We start from the raw sequence: 10997 nt of genomic DNA, 5'->3' as shown, positions 1-10997 counted from the left end.
TACAGACCTGTGAGGGTCCATTTGGTTCCATGTGTACTCTCAGAGTTACAGACCTGTGAGGGTCCATTTGGTTCCATGTGTACTCTCAGAGTTACAGACCTGTGAGGGTCCATTTGGTTCCATATGTACTCTCAGAGTTACAGACCTGTGAGGGTCCATTTGGTTCCATATGTACTCTCAGAGTTACAGACCTGTGAGGGTCCATTTGGTTCCATATGTACTCTCAGAGTTACAGACCTGTGAGGGTCCATTTGGTTCCATATGTACTCTCAGAGTTACAGACCTGTGAGGGTCCATTTGGTTCCATATGTACTCTCAGAGTTACAGACCTGTGAGGGTCCATTTGGTTCCATATGTACTCTCAGAGTTACAGACCTGTGAGGGTCCATTTGGTTCCATGTGTACTCTCAGAGTTACAGACCTGTGAGGGTCCATTTGGTTCCATGTGTACTCTCAGAGTTACAGACCTGTGAGGGTCCATTTGGTTCCATGTGTACTCTCAGAGTTACAGACCTGTGAAGGTCCATTTGGTTCCATATGTACTCTCAGAGTTACAGACCTGTGAGGGTCCATTTGGTTCCATATGTACTCTCAGAGTTACAGACCTGTGAGGGTCCATTTGGTTCCATATGTACTCTCAGAGTTACAGACCTGTGAGGGTCCATTTGGTTCCAAATGTACTCTCAGAGTTACAGACCTGTGAGGGTCCATTTGGTTCCATATGTACTCTCAGAGTTACAGACCTGTGAGGGTCCATTTGGTTCCATATGTACTCTCAGAGTTACAGACCTGTGAGGGTCCATTTGGTTCCATATGTACTCTCAGAGTTACAGACCTGTGAGGGTCCATTTGGTTCCATATGTACTCTCAGAGTTACAGACCTGTGAGGGTCCATTTGGTTCCATATGTACTCTCAGAGTTACAGACCTGTGAGGGTCCATTTGGTTCCATATGTACTCTCAGAGTTACAGACCTGTGAGGGTCCATTTGGTTCCATATGTACTCTCAGAGTTACAGACCTGTGAGGGTCCATTTGGTTCCATATGTACTCTCAGAGTTACAGACCTGTGAGGGTCCATTTGGTTCCATATGTACTCTCAGAGTTACAGACCTGTGAGGGTCCATTTGGTTCCATATGTACTCTCAGAGTTACAGACCTGTGAGGGTCCATTTGGTTCCATGTGTACTCTCAGAGTTACAGACCTGTGAGGGTCCATTTGGTTCCATATGTACTCTCAGAGTTACAGACCTGTGAGGGTCCATTTGGTTCCATATGTACTCTCAGAGTTACAGACCTGTGAGGGTCCATTTGGTTCCATATGTACTCTCAGAGTTACAGACCTGTGAGGGTCCATTTGGTTCCATATGTACTCTCAGAGTTACAGACCTGTGAGGGTCCATTTGGTTCCATATGTACTCTCAGAGTTACAGACCTGTGAGGGTCCATTTGGTTCCATGTGTACTCTCAGAGTTACAGACCTGTGAGGGTCCATTTGGTTCCATATGTACTCTCAGAGTTACAGACCTGTGAGGGTCCATTTGGTTCCATATGTACTCTCAGAGTTACAGACCTGTGAGGGTCCATTTGGTTCCATATGTACTCTCAGAGTTACAGACCTGTGAGGGTCCATTTGGTTCCATATGTACTCTCAGAGTTACAGACCTGTGAGGGTCCATTTGGTTCCATATGTACTCTCAGAGTTACAGACCTGTGAGGGTCCATTGGAACCCTCTTTGAAAACCGCTGGTCTAAATATAGTATATTCATCATATTGTCCAATGTGTGATATAACAATATAACAGTAATGACAACAAACCAGCAGATTATTGTAATGTTAATGTTTTACAGTTCAACCAACAGCTGCAGACAGGATGGCCAGTGGAACCTCAGCTTCCATCACTGGTGAGTTCTATCAACCCTTTAAAACTGAGAAAGGATCTGTGTGGTTTTAGAGTTCAGCTAAACGTAAATATATAGGCCTATATACTGTATAGCAATGTAGTTTTATCAGAAAACTCTTAGGATAGCAGATCTATATCATAGCAGATCTACAAGCTCACTGCAGCATGCATGTCACTTGTGCCACGCTGTGAGGTTGTACATATTTGAAAAAATCCTCAGTGTTGAGTGTGGAATGAATTTTACTTTTTAATATTTTAACACAAATCCTCTCTTCTGGAGGTCCCTGGAAAGATATTTTACAATGGAGCAGAAAAGGCATATCATTCTGGGTGTCCTTGACTTGAAAAAGATTGAGATCTACTGATTTAAAAGGCATTTGTAGAATCTGCCTCAGGTCTTAATGGGTTAAATCAGATGAAACCAACAAACTGATACTGGTTTAGTCACATCTGTGATTTTTATCAATATTATGTTTATATCTCCAACCAGGGAAGAACAGCGAGCCGTCAGAACTGAGCATTGTTCTGATTGGACCCGGAGTGCCCAGTGTAAAGAGTTCAGTAGGAAACCTCATCCTGGGCAGAGATGGTTTTAAAACAAACACAACTAAGAGTGTCATGAGACAAGAGTTAGTGTCAGGGAGACAGGTCAGTGTGGTCGACACACCAGGATGGATGTCTCATTTACCCCTAGATCTGACCCCAAAACTGACCCAGTTAGAAATCCAACATAGTGTGAGTCTGTGTCCTCCAGGATCACATGCCTTCGTCCTGGTGATGCCATTGGACGTCCCACATGTAGGAACAGATCTGTCAGCAGAGGAGCATGTGAGTCTTCTCCTCAGTGACCGAGTGTGGAAACGCGCTATTATGGTGTTCACTGTAGCTGATAAAACCAACATGAGACCTGATCTCATTAGATCTGACCCTGACTTTAGATATCTTACTGAGAAATGTGAAGGTCGCTTCCATGTTCTTAACATCAGTGACAGAGGAGATGGTAGTCAGGTCACACAGCTGATGGAGAAGATAGATCAGATGGTGAAGAGTAGTGGTGGTCACTATGAGACAGAAGAACACGTCTCAGAGGAACTGAAGGAGAAGGAGAGAACTATCAGCAGAAGAGCAGAACAAAGGAGGACAGACTCTCTGAAACGAACCACTGGACTTCCAAAAGATACTGGTACACACACACACACACACACACACACACACACACACACACACACACACACACACACACACACACACACACACACACACACACACACACACACACACACACACACACACACACACACACACACACAATCTAGTCTAGTAATGTACATTATTATTATTCTATGTATTCTACTGAACTGTACACTGAACACACTTTTCTACTGTTTTTTTTATCAAATAGATTATTAGATATTAAGAACAACATATAATTTCCTGGACATTGTATCCTGGAAGTCATTCCTAATATGGGCATGTCATTACACTGTAGTGTAGGCGAACAATTCCAAGCAGATCTACAAGCTCACAACACAACATATTGTGTTAATAATTGTGAGCTTGTAGATCTGCTATTGTCTTGCTATTTTTACTGCGATGAATTGTGAAATAATGATATGTCTCCAGTTTTTAAATAAGAATCTGTCAAAGTGAAAGTAAACAATGTTTTCTCTGACAGGACTGACTGACCTCAGGATTCTGCTCTTGGGAAGAGCGAACTCTGGGAAGAGTTCAGCAGGAAACACCATTCTAGGAGGAAGTGGTTTTAAAGTTAGTCAGAGAGGTCAGAGGTCAACAAAGTGTGAGGTGAGACAGGGTAGCGTAGCAGGGAGACAAGTGACAGTGGTGGACTCACCAGGCTGGTGGTACAACCGTCCACTACAGGACACCTCAGAGATGGACAGACTGGAGATCAAGGACAGTGTGTCTCTCTGTCCTCCTGGACCACATGCTGTCCTTCTGGCCGTTCCTCTTCGTAGAGCATTCACCAAAGCACAGAGAGTAGCAGTAGAGGAACACATGACCCTTCTGTCACAGAGCGCGTGGAGTCTTGCTATAGTCCTGTTCACCTGTGGAGACCGTCTGGGAGACAGAAGCATCGAGCAGCACATCGAGGCTGAAGGAGAAGACCTCCGCTGGCTTGTTGACACATGTGGGAACAGGTACCATGTCTTCAACAAGCAGAAGACAGATGACACTCAGGTCACAGAGCTGCTGCAGAAGATGGAGGAGATGGTGGCAGGAAACAGAGGAGGACACTATGAAGATGGTGGAGATGTTTCAGAGACGACGTCAGAGAGGAAGAAGATCAGAGAGGAACATGTCCACACATTGATGACCAAGACACAGAGACAAAGAGCTGCTCTGAACGCTCTGTTTGAAGGTGTGTGTATGTGTGTGTGTGTGTGTGTGTGTGTGTGTGTGTGTGTGTGTGTGTTTGTGTGTGTGTGTGTGTGTGTGTGTGTGTGTGTGTGTGTGTGTGTGTGTGTGTGTGTGTGTGTGTGTGTGTGTGTGTGTGTGCGTGCGTGCGTGCGTGCGTGTGTGCGTGCGTGCGTGCGTGCGTGCGTGCGTGCGTGCGTGCGTGCGTGCGTGCGTGCGTGCGTGCGTGCGTGCGTGCGTGCGTGCGTGTGTGCGTGCGTGCATGCACACATGCCTGCGTGTGTGAATCCCACATATTAATAGAAAAGATAATGTGTAAATAAACAAACTAAAACATTAATTTAAACAGCATTGATGTCACGGTCTCACATCATCTACCAAAACACAGAAGACAGTCGACCTGCTGCTATATTATTATATCATTGATCCTGGTGACGCACGCTTAGAGATTCACCGTCGGGAAAACTTGGGATTCCCTTCTAACGTACCAGTGGGACATGTCCCGAGTACCAGTGGGACATGTCCCGAGTACCAGTGGGACATGTCCCGAGTACCAGTGGGACATGTCCCGAGTACCAGTGGGACATGTCCCGTGTACCAGTGGGACATGTCTAACGTACCAGTGGGACATGTCTGACGTACCAGTGGTTGGGAACCTCTGCATTAAAGCATCAATAACTGTGTGTGTGTGTGTGTGTGTGTGTGTGTGTGTGTGTGTGTGTGTGTGTGTGCGTGTGCGTGTGCGTGTGCGTGTGCGTGCGCGTGCGCGTGCGCGTGCGCGTGCGTGTGCGTGTGTGCGTGCGTCAGGAGAACATCAGAGGCTACCAGAGGTGAAGGTGATGCTGGTTGGTGGAGAACAGGATCAGAGAAGCAGAGCTGGAGATCTCATACTGCAGGAGTCTGTGTTTAAACAAACTCCACGCAAGGTGAGGAATATTATATGAATGTGATGTTATAATTATAATGAATGACTTCACTCTAAGTAAATAAACAGTAAAGAGATCAAATTTGTTTTCTGAAGATAATGTAACAATATATAATATAATATTATACTATACTATATCTGCTGTCATGAATGTGCATTGATCATGTGATCATTGAAGTGTCACTGATCAATACACAGAAATGTGTCATTTGACATCTGCTATTCAAAAATAGCAGATGTACAACTCATCGTACGTCACTTCTGCTATTTCTATTTTTTTATCTTGAAAATGATACTAATTTAATTTAGAAGGTATTTGTAGAATCAGCATCTTAACCCATTTTGGGCGGGAACCCTTTTTGGTGTTTCAAGCATTATGTTATGCTTTAGCTGTTGAAAAATAGCAGATCTACAAGCTCGTAGCGCGCCACCGAGTGCCGCGCTACGAACTTGTAGGTCTGCTATTCATGAAAAATGCGGCACAAATCTTTGAAAAAAAATTCTTTCAGAACGAACGTGTGTGTGTGTGTGGGGGGGGGGGACTGGAACAACATATTTTGAGATGGGGGTTGGCGGCCAAATTACATATAATATTTGGGGTCCTTGACATGAAATATTGAGCTGATACAGAAACATGAGGTTTTTCAGAAAATTGTCATGATTTAGAAGACATTTTTTTAATGGGTTAATAAACTGCTCTGAACATATCCTGTGGAGAAGATAGAATGTCAAATTGACAGCTTTCAAACACAGAGTTTAAACTTTTAGAGATTTGTTCGTTTCAGTATTCAGATTACGGCACAATATTAATCCCATATTACTGTCACTGTTAGACAAAGAAAATGAGAATAATATATTCAATGAGTTCATTTCTGTTACGATTGAAGAGCAACTCCAGTGAGCACAGAATAGAGTGAATGTTTTGATTATTATATAACATACAGTAAACTTCATATTCCAGGAGTTTAAAACCCAGACTAAACTGACAGAATGTGTCAGACAACAGAGACTAACATACAGTAAACTTCATATTCCAGGAGTTTAAAACCCAGACTAAACTGACAGAATGTGTCAGACAACAGAGACGAGTTGCTGACAGAACAGTGAGTGTGGTGAACTGTCCAGACTGGTCGACTACACCTCCATCCCAGAAGACCAAAGATGTCCTTCTACACGGTGTGACTCTGTGTTCTCCTGCACCCCACGCCGTCCTGGTGACGGTTCCTGTCAGGTCCAGTTTCTGTGAAGCTGACAGGAGATCAGTGGAGGAACCCATGGAGCTGCTGGGGGACAGAGTCTGGAGACGCGCTCTGGTTCTGTTCACATGGGGATACTGGCTGGGAGGGAGACGTGTTGAGGAGTACATCGAGGCTGAAGGAGAACCTCTGAGGAGGATCCTGGAGAAATGTGGCTACAGGTACCATGTTCTGCATGGTCAGAACGGGGACATTTCAGAAGTCACAGAGCTGATGAAGAAAATAGAAGACATGGTGATGAGGGACAGAGGACACTTTGGACAGATGACACTCATTAAAAGACTGAGAGGAAGAACAGAAGAACAATGGAAGAAGAGAGAGCAGGAGATGATAGAGAGGATGAGGAGGTCTGTGACGACGGAGCCAGAAGAACCAACCCTGCCAGCCGTCAGGAGAAGGAACAGCATTGAGCCACTTCCTCCAAGTAGTGAGTATCAATATCCTGTCTACAGCATATTGGCATTGTTCCTGTGTGTGAGCTTGCATGTGCGTGTGTGTGTGTGTGTGTGATGACCTTTTGGGTGTAAGAGGTCAAGAGGAACAGTATCTGTAGGTGACCAGTGTCATGTAGGGTTTTCACATCCAGTTGTGTTTTTAATGTTTTATTGTCAGTGTAAACATGTTGCTGTCTGTTGTCTTGTGTTCCAGTGAGTGTGTTTATATTGTCAGTGTAAATGTGTTGCTGTCTGTTGTCTTGTGTTCCAGTGAGTGTTTATATTGTCAGTGTAAACGTGTTGCTGTCTGTTGTCTTGTGTTCCAGTGAGTGTGTTTATATTGTCAGTGTAAATGTGTTGCTGTCTGTTGTCTTGTGTTCCAGTGAGTGGAGGAACTCGCTCTTCAGGATATGACACCGCCAGTAAAGCTCCAAGCCTCACTGATGCTGATGTAAGTGTGAGAGAGGAAGATGTTTCATAGATGAAACTTTAGTCACAAACATTTAAGTTCTCATTTCTTTACTTTATGTTTCATTGTGTTTTCAGTCTGTGGTGACGGGGCTAGAAGAACCAACCCTGCCAGCTGTCAGGAGGAGAAGAAGCATGATTTGGGATCCTCCAAGCAGTGAGTATCAATATCCTGTTTACATCATGATGTTATCACTGTCAGATGGAAACCTGTACTGTAATGTTATACTTTTCAGGAAATAAAAAGAGGCTGTGTTTCAATGGGTAGTAATTATTTAGTCACAGCTGTTGTTAATACTTTTTATTGGTTCAATAGTTATAAATTGAAAAATAAACGATAATTATGTAATCGTGTAATGTAATGTGTTGCTGTCTGTTGTCTTGTGTTCCAGTGAGTGTGTTTATATTGTCAGTGTAAACGTGTTGCTGTCTGTTGTCTTGTGTTCCAGTGAGTTTGTTTATATTGTCAGTGTAAATGTGTTGCTGTCTGTTGTCTTGTGTTCCAGTGAGTGTGTTTATATTGTCAGTGTAAACGTGTTGCTGTCTGTTGTCTTGTGTTCCAGTGAGTGGAGGAACTCGCTCTTCAGGATTTGACACCATGAGTGTCGTTTCAAGCCAGGCAGAGTCTGATGTAAGTGTTTCCATTGTGGTCTACAGTATGTATTACATTAATCAACATAGCATAACACTTTGTTGATAACTAGCTTTGGTTACAAATGCAAATGTAATTGATCATATTTTTCCATTGTTGTTTTTATATAGGAAGATAAATCAGATTTAAGTGCTGATGATTGATATACCATCTATCTGATATATCGGGATGATATTTGTGCTTTTTCACTAATTACTGTTCCCTCTGTTTCCTGTTGATATTGTGACAAGGAGACACGACAGAAGACTCTGTTTGAGAGACTGACAGGAGTTAAAACTCTAACAGCAGAAGAATGGAAGAAGAGAGAGGAGGAGCTGATCGATACGATGTTGACGTCTGTGATGACGGAGCCACAAGAACCAAGTAGTGAGTCTTACTGTTGTCCTCTTATGTGGACATGCATTACTTACTAAAATGTGTGTTTGTGCATTTCATAAAATAACAAGATTGGATTCATTTTCATTAAAGAATGATTAGTAGGCTGCTCTGAGATGAATATTTAGGGTGACCAGATTTAGGGTAGCGTGAAGTACCTCATTTCCAAGACTTTTCAGGCGTCCCACAAACTGAGACCCTGTCCAACATTGGGCATATAGGGCATTATATTTGCAAACAAAGTATCTTGCTTTCAAATAAGTCAGGACACTGTCAAAGTGCACGTGGTCAGGTAGGACACCTACTGGACGACAAGAGGTACTGCATAGATCTCAAAGGAAAACTATCATTCCCAGACATGTCCTCTCCATTATAGTTACAGAGTGACCAGATGTCCCTTTGTGTGGGACAGCCCCTCAGGCATCAAACTGAGACCCTGTCCCACATTGTGACCGACAGGCATCAGTGTTCAAACTGAGACCCTGTCCCACATTGTGACCGACAGGCATCAGTGTTCAAACTGAGACTCTGTCCCACATTGTGACCGACAGGCATCAGTGTTTAAACTGAGACCCTGTCCCACATTGTGACCGACAGGCATCAGTGTTTAAACTGAGACCCTGTCCCACATTGTGACCGACAGGCATCAGTGTTCAAACTGAGTCCCTGTCCCACATTGTGACCGACAGGCATCAGTGTTCAAACTGAGACCCTGTCCCACATTGTGACCGACAGGCATCAGTGTTCAAACTGAGACCCTGTCCCACATTGTGACATGGAAGGCATCAGTGTTCAAATGGCCTAATTAATAGTTAGTCCTCTAGTTGGCTTTCTGTTGTAAAGCTCTCTCGTTGTCTCTTTTCCAGCAAGATGTGTTTTTAAGCCTGTTATAATAATAGGCTGACATGAGAAATATCCTCTAGGCTACAATAGGCCTACCAGTAAGTCGGCCATACCACCCATGAACCCAAAATTAGCATTTAGAACACAATGTGAGGGTTTGTGTTTTTATTGTATTGTAAATGTGTGGTGGTGTGTTTGTTGTCTTGTGTTGCAGTGACAGTGTTTTATTCTAAGTGTAAATGTGTGTGTTTGTTGTCTTGTGTTGCAGTGACAGTGTTTTATTCTAAGTGTAAATGTGTGTGTTTGTTCTCTTGTGTTGCAGTGAGTGGTGACACACCTTCTGCCAAGGTCTCAGATTGGCTGAACAGACATACTGGACCAATGGCGCCCTCTTCAGGACATGACACCATGAGCATAGCTCCTCCCAGCCAGGCAGACACTGGTGATGTGAGAGATGAAGATGTTTCATAGATGAAAACTTTATTAGGCTTGAGTTATACTTTGTTGCACACACCGGTGTCACACGGATGAATAGCAGATCTACAAGCTCACACAACTAGTAGTGATGAGCATTGTTGTTCTTTTCAGTGTACGGACAATCTAATTCAAATCAGATCACTAAAACTTTACTTTGAGTTGTACAGATCTAAGTGTATTATTGTATTAATATGAACATAATATTTCTACATTGGTTGATCATTTTAGGTTAATGTTTATTTGTCTTGATTAATTTGTTGTATTTAAATGTATTTTACCATGTATATATTTCTATAAGTTGTTGTATAGTAAATAATTCAGGTTTAAGTATAGAGAGAAATGCCTCTAAAATAAAATAAACTAAACTAAACTAAACTAGGGCCTGACCGATATAATCGTCGTCCAACTGACAGATCAGGCTGATATTTGCATATTTCAGTCATATTGACATAATTGTCCCTTTCTTTAAATCTCTATTGGTCAATAAATAAACCCACACCAGTCAGCCTGTGGACATTACAATGTAATACATTTACAACCATGTGAGCTTTCATTGAAGAGAACATGATTGTATTTCAACATTATTATTGTTGTTCAAGATCAAGTTTATCATGTCATGTTTTATGTTGTCTGTAGCATCCATCCTGTATATTAATGTAAACTGTTCTGTTTCATCTATCAGGGAATAAATCAATTATTTTATGTAAGAGACAATACTGGAAATGATGTTGTTCACTAAACTATGTTTACTATCTATAGTCTGTACCAATAATTAATACACACATATTTGTTCAGTTATAAATGATATACATTATAAAATGATTAGATGTCAATTATTAGGTGTAAATGTGTTTTCATCAGGGAACATTACTACACACTGATACAATTGGACACAAACAGGTCAAGAGGTCAAACTAGCTTCAGATGGACAGTATTCAACCTCATCCACGTTTAAACATGTTTTACTGCTGCATTAACATAATAATAATAATGATGAATAATATAATAAGATGAATAATAATTCATTATTACTGTAAATTACTTTGAGGGACTTCTGCTGTGTGTTGTTGTGTTTACAGTTGGGGAGTGTTGAGTGTGTTTGCTAGATGAGTAGCTTTGATAGCACTGGTTTCAAACGCGACATTTTGGTTTGCTAAACACTTGCAGATGCAGATGTGTGAACATCTGGGAGGGCCAGGAGTCAGGACATGTGTTCCAGATGTGTGAACATCTGGGAGGGCCAGGAGTCAGGACATGTGTTCCAGATGTGTGAACATCTGGGAGGGCCA

The 10997-nt window shown here is 42.5% G+C and overlaps 2 protein-coding genes across 2 annotated transcripts; both read left to right on the top strand.

Moving 5' to 3' along the window:
- Positions 1–2496: 2496 nt before the first annotated feature.
- On the top strand, positions 2497–6726 carry LOC310875984 (GTPase IMAP family member 8-like; the record flags this gene model as incomplete). The annotated part of the gene is made up of 4 exons (XM_083789433.1): positions 2497–3085; positions 3578–4282; positions 5086–5204; positions 6241–6726. Coding segments are annotated over exons 1-4 (1875 nt in total), but the record flags the coding sequence as incomplete, so codon positions are not given.
- A 32-nt stretch (positions 6727–6758) lies between these two features.
- LOC310875802 (uncharacterized protein) lies at positions 6759–9857 on the top strand. The gene is made up of 6 exons (XM_083789176.1): positions 6759–6886; positions 7277–7348; positions 7462–7518; positions 7925–7992; positions 8244–8379; positions 9554–9857. Exons 1-6 carry the CDS (start codon positions 6787–6789, stop codon positions 9700–9702), a joined length of 582 nt encoding a protein of 193 aa, XP_083645302.1. The 5' UTR covers positions 6759–6786; the 3' UTR covers positions 9703–9857.
- The last annotated feature ends 1140 nt before the right edge of the window (positions 9858–10997 follow it).

The sequence above is a fragment of the Protomyctophum parallelum genome (genome assembly GCF_964188405.1).
Source record: "Protomyctophum parallelum genome assembly, chromosome: 18".
Taxonomy (NCBI): domain Eukaryota; kingdom Metazoa; phylum Chordata; class Actinopteri; order Myctophiformes; family Myctophidae; genus Protomyctophum; species Protomyctophum parallelum.
Note: the sequence above shows the minus strand (reverse complement) of the source record. Positions and strands in the feature narration are given on the sequence as shown.